This window comes from Zeus faber (genome assembly GCF_960531495.2).
Source record: "Zeus faber genome assembly, chromosome: 1".
In the NCBI taxonomy this organism is placed as follows: Eukaryota; Metazoa; Chordata; class Actinopteri; order Zeiformes; family Zeidae; genus Zeus; species Zeus faber.
Window position 1 is genome coordinate 46858251 of NC_137193.1, and position 5999 is coordinate 46864249.

The following is a 5999-nucleotide window of genomic DNA, read 5'->3' on the forward strand; positions in this document are numbered from 1 at the left end:
CTAGACCACCAGCTCTACCGCCTGAGCTACCATCCCCATTTCATGTTGAATGATGCCATGCTTCTACCTATCTATGAGACTATTATATCAACAGAGTCATGTGACTGACCTTAAGAAGTCGGACCCGCAGCCTATAAAGCATCTGGTGAACACGCCTCTTCCTCTTTGTCGCTTCATCGGACACCGATAGGTTGTGGACATTACGAAACCAATAACCCGATCCGTTGTGCAGGCATCTTGTGTCCCTGAGGATTTTATACTGGCTTTCGCGTGATTTAGTTCTTGTCTGGTCCCTATGGGCGGGGCACAGTGCACCTCCGCCCTAGCTGTGTCGCTGCATGTGACTTTCTGTTTGTTTGCAGGTAGGCTAATTCGTACACCCGTTGTTGATTGATCCCAAGCCAGTTGTCATGGCGTTGTGGGCCTGGCTACTTCTCAGTCCCTCTCTCATGAAGTGAATAAGGCTGCCCTGGAGACCACGAGTAATGCAAGAGCGCCCTCCACCTGCACCAAACACAAACATTGATGGAAGTTGTTTTCATCACGGTGCCACAATAGGGCGTTGGATCCCGTCAACTGCCCGAGAGCACGGCACGGTCCCTGTGGCCAAACCCGTTCTTCCTCCCTAAGGTGGTAAGCTCTCAGACAGTGAATCAGGCAATTGAAATTGAGGCATTTCACCGTGATCCAGCGAACCAAGGTGGAGTGGCTCTTCATGCATTGTGTCCAGTAAGGGCACTGAAGGCTTGCATTGATCGTACATGGCTACTGAGGCAAGAACACACTCAGCTGTTTGTGTGGCGTGGCGGTAAACAATTGTGCCTCCCATTGTCCAAGCAGTGTCCATCCCACTGGCTGGTGGAGACGATTTGCTGGCTGAGGCGTCCCAGGCAAGAGGAAAAGGTGAGTTCACCGGATGCTTTATAGACTGAGGGTCCAGCCTCTAAAGGTCAGTCACATGACTCTGATGATATAATACAATGGTCTCGTAGATAGGTAGAAGGATGGCATCATTCAAGGTGAAGACCATGGTCATGGTCATAGATCAGTAGTTAGAGACATAAATTACGTTGCCGTGTTCAGAGTGATGACGTTTAATGTCCCTGACAACCTCTGTAGTCCCCATTTAGCCCCTTGTTAACAACTGCATGTTTTAAGAAACGTAAAAGCTTCAAAATTCACGAGTGGGGTATTTATGTTTAATAAAGAGTTGCATTGCAGGTTGAGAACCTGAACTCCACTTGCAGACTAACTCTGTCCTAGATGCAATGGCGTACAAATGTTTTGTGTTGTAGGCCCAGCATGCTGACAGCACAGGTTTAAAAAAAAAAAAAACCTGGGTTACTATAATTTTCCAGTTATGCAATGTCTGTTTGTGGAAATGAGAGCGCTTGAAATGCAGTTTTGTAAATTTCAAAGTCACATCAAAACAAAAAATCCATCCCTCCCAACTTTCTGGAATGAACATTTTGGAATATGACACCATAAAGAACCAGGCTGTGCCAAATAAGCTGTATCCACTTCCACTTGAACACTCCGATCTTAGATTCAAATTCACTGGTTGAAGTCTTTAATTATCTGATTTTTTTTTTTTTTTAAATTATTTTAGATAGTGGCTTTTATTCACGACTCGTTTCCGCAGAACGGACCGTGTCGAAGGCGGACGCGTCGCTCTCCGGCCGCGCGGTGGCGGTCGCGTCACAAAGACCTCAGACCGCTCGTGACGTCACCGGCGCACCACGTGATGCCGGCGCAGCGGCGTGTGACCTCCACGAACGAAGCGCCGGTAGAGACGTAACAGCGGGTCACCTTAGGACCAGGACAGCGGCAAACATGGTTTTCGAGGAGAAAATGATCACCAACGGCGAACCCGACGAAGTAGGTTTTTGGCGTCCGATGAATCTCTGGTGGTTTAAAGGATTTCAAGGATGCCGCTGGACAACCTTGCTTGTGGTCTGTGGCTAATACCGGCTAGCTAAAGGCAATGGGCTAATGTCACTAAAATGACGTTATCGTGTGCTGTTGCCATCGCGACATTGTTTATGATTTGCGCTGAAAGCACATGATGATACTTATCGGATACATCCTTGAAGTTATATAAAAGGATATTGAATGAATATGCCCCGATCATGTACGTCCGTTCATCATGACGTTAGCTCGTACAGCGTATTTATTTGTTTATTTTTGCTCTTCGTGTATTTGCTCTTACTACTTTGCTTGGACGGCTTTCAGAGTTTGCACTTAATCATTTCACTGCACTGTACTTTGAAAACGAATTGAATCTTTACTTCGTTTCAGGAGGAAGAGGAGGAGGAAGATGAGGCGGAGATGGTGGTATGTTAAATGGTCATCAAATAGTGTTTTCATAGCTGCGGTTGATGGGTTTGGATCAACTGTTTGTCAAAGTAATCAAATGTCAAAGTTGACTTATGTTTGGGCCTAAACTGGGCTAAGCATCACTTTTGGCTGAAGATGCGTCTGATTCTAATCGAATACAGTCTGACTGAAATGTGTACTTGGTGAAGCATTAATTCCAATGTTTAATGTGAAAATGATTCATTTGATAGGATCCCATTGAAACAGTGCGGCAGAAGTGTGAGGAGGTGGAGCATTGTGTCCACACCAGGGAGAGATTGGAGCAGTGTGAGACCAGAGTCGGCTCTCGGTCTTCGACTGAGGAGGACTGCACCGAGGAGCTGTTCGACTTCCTCCATGCTCGGGACCATTGTGTACGTGGGGACGGCTCCCTTTTTTGGTTTGGGTGTTCAATGAGTCACACAATAAGTCACCTTAATCACACAAGTGCTTGATGGCAAATACGTTTGAAGTAGCCAAACTATTTATTTTGCCTGTATCATTTACTCGGATTGTGTGGCATGTCCTCCTGGTGGGGATACATTAGCCTGTCTGGATGTCTCCCTTGAACGCTCAAGGTTCCATAAGGCTTACCATTACCTTAACCATTTTGTCACCACCATTTATAACAGATCCATTCGTAGATTATGCCTCTCCTTTATTTACTATTGACAAACAGGAACAACAATTACCAAAAAAGAAAGTCAAATACATTTTGGTAAGTCAAATAAGATCACCTAACATAAGGCTGAATTTCATTCGTTAATCCATGCTGAGGATTAATACAATATTATCTTTTCTAAATAAAATGCCCAACATTTCGGTAAATGTCTCTCAAGTTGTGGCAAATTGTCCTCTCGTAGCTCAGGCAATGTGTACTACAGCTGAGGGGTATTCCAGAAATGCCTGGGTTTTCCAGAAGGCTCGCCAGGAAAAAGGTGCAACTACCCAAGATGGCGTCTTGCCTAAACGCCAAGCTGCTGTCACTGGAGCATCTTGTTTCCATTAACCTATCCTTGAGTGAATTCATTCAGCCTGACAGAAATATGGTTGTGCCGATGAATTTATGTTTGTTCCCGCCCAGCAGTGAAATGCAGAGCGCTAAAGAATGTGCCACTTGCTGATGAACAATATGAAGTATTTAAACATAGTAGGAAAAAAGGCAACGCCTTCATAAAGCTTGACAAGCATTCTTGCAGTTGATTACCGAACACAGGAGTGTGTAATTTAGAATGTCACATTTCTATTTAAACTGATCTAGACTAAATGGTCTGTATGTTCCATTTATACCAAATTCCATATATACCATTTATACTGCTTTCTCTTTAAGTTCTCTCATAGAAGAAATTGATATTAAGTACATTAACTTGTAGTTTGAAACTCCTCATGTCCTTGTCCATCAGTCAGGCATCTACACAGTGTGTGTATGTGTGTGTGCGCACCCGCCCAAATATGGCCCAAATTATGTTGAATTCCACTAACATAATAAATGCTCTAGATTACTGTAGTATGCATCGTAAGGTCCTATGGGTGCACTTATCCACACTAAAGCACAGTCGACTGCCAATGACACTGGGGAGCCCTGGGAATAAAGTATGTAGGCCCCGACATAGCCCCGCTGTCGTTGCAGAAATTAGGATTGTGTATTGTGTAAATATTTAGAAATTACCCGAAATTGAGGAAAAATCATGCTTGCTGTGCCGCACAGCCCAGGAATGAAATAAATACATTTAAAATGTACACACGCTTTAATCTGATGCACATAATTTGCACATTGTATTTGTGAAGGAGAGAGAGAGATGTGTATATGGATTATGCTCAATGTGGTGAATAGTTTTTTTATTACAGTGGTGTCTTAGGACTTACTGTATGTAGACCACCTGCACTCAATTTATGATGATAAAAATAAATTATCTTAACATATTTACATAGACAATAATAAATATCAGGTAGACTGGCCTACAGGCTTATTTCAAATTAATTTTGAAGATGGCAATAAACAACATTTATACAAGCTAATTGTAAGTTATGCATATATTTTCACGTCTGATATAATTACAAAAATGGAAGTGAGGTTGATCTAGTCTGCTCCGCACCAGGCTTATCATGTACAGCATAAGCAAGCTTTCTATAAAGATGGGATTGGATTTTTCAGAATCTCAATGTAACCACAGTGACGGGGACTTGTGCAGCAATACCAGCAGTACATTTCACATGACTTTAGCTGTGATGTCTCCCAACAGCTCCAAGTCATGTCCTGTTGATAAAAGAATACTGGAAATATGTAAACACTCCAGAAGAATAATTGCCTTTGCAGCACAGCAGTCTAAATTGTATAATTTCTAAAAAAGAAGGACATTAAGAAACATGCCTTGGGCCCCCTCATGGACTACACCTCTAAAAATGTCCAGGAAAGAGTATGTACTAAATCAGAAATGTTACCTGTACAGTTGAAAAATAGCTAAGCCCTAAATAAACTAGCGTTGGGTATGAGTAATCCTATATTTGAGTGATGCAATTGTCTTAGAATTTCTCAGACGTAATAACTTTGTTTGGGCTCAGATCTAAATTAATCTTTAGGGAAATATGAAACAACATAATAGAGGCACCACTGATTGCATAATATTGTGGATCGTAAAAGACAAACAATTGCTATTTATTCAGCGAGTTTACCTTTTCAGATGAGGCACTCTCTCACTGCGTGTTGTCTTTCTGTTCCCCAGGTGTCACACAAACTCTTCCATTCTGTCAAATGAAGACCTGAAGATCAATGGCGCTGATATTCTGCTGATGCTGAACGTTTAGAGCAACGTGGTTTGCTCGTCCCAATCGATCTGTATGTTCAAAGTCAAGTGCTCACTGTGTTTGTGAATGAAATGTAAATTAAGTATTAAATATGTTTGTGTCTGTATTTCATTAAACCCAATGGTGTTGGAAGGAATGCATGAAAATATATCACCGACATTTCCTGTGTGAGGATGGAAAAATCATTGACGAACATTGCTTTCGTGTCCGTTCAAGGACTGCAGGGAGGTTGTAGATTACTTTTGTATTGGTTGAACGTTGTGACCTTCCCTTATCCCAGAGTTCCTTTGCGGTTAGAGGTCAGTCAGTAAATACCCCTTTCATGAATTTTAAAGCTTTCGCACGTCTCAAAACCGGCGGAGCCTAACTACCAGAGGTTGTCTCATTAAGCGTCATCACAGTAGAGGTGGGAGGTTCGAGTTTGGCTCGAGTTTGTATGGGTTGCCCTATAGAGTCAGCTTTTTGAGTCGGTCAGCCAGAGCTCGGTGAATCCCCCACAGGCCCCAGCACATATAGAGCATGCGCACCAGAGACTTCCGCCAGTTGAGGCGGGTAACATGAATGGGATTAAAAAAAATAAATAATTGTTGCTTATTGCTCTTCTAGATTTTGTAAATGTTATCCAACTGAATGGCTCAAATTCTGATAGTGAAACAAGTTCTTTTTGATATACACAAAAAGTTCTCCACTCTTTTACAGATGCTCCTTTTCCCATTACTGTGTGTGGGGGGGAAAATGGTTTTTTGGGCCCCCTGTTGGACCCGGTTGTGATTACACAGTTTTGACCACTATATCAAATTGGTTTAAAGCCCCGCACGGTTCCTGGGGGCTTGCTCAGA

General features: G+C 42.7%; 1 protein-coding gene across 1 annotated transcript; it reads left to right on the forward strand.

Moving 5' to 3' along the window:
- The first annotated feature begins 1731 nt into the window (after positions 1 to 1731).
- Positions 1732 to 5266, forward strand: uqcrh (ubiquinol-cytochrome c reductase hinge protein). Its single transcript, XM_080010373.1, has 4 exons — positions 1732 to 1878; positions 2299 to 2334; positions 2568 to 2729; positions 5079 to 5266. The coding sequence occupies exons 1-4, from the start codon at positions 1834 to 1836 to the stop codon at positions 5109 to 5111; spliced, it is 276 nt and encodes a 91-aa protein (XP_079866499.1). The 5' UTR covers positions 1732 to 1833; the 3' UTR covers positions 5112 to 5266.
- The last annotated feature ends 733 nt before the right edge of the window (positions 5267 to 5999 follow it).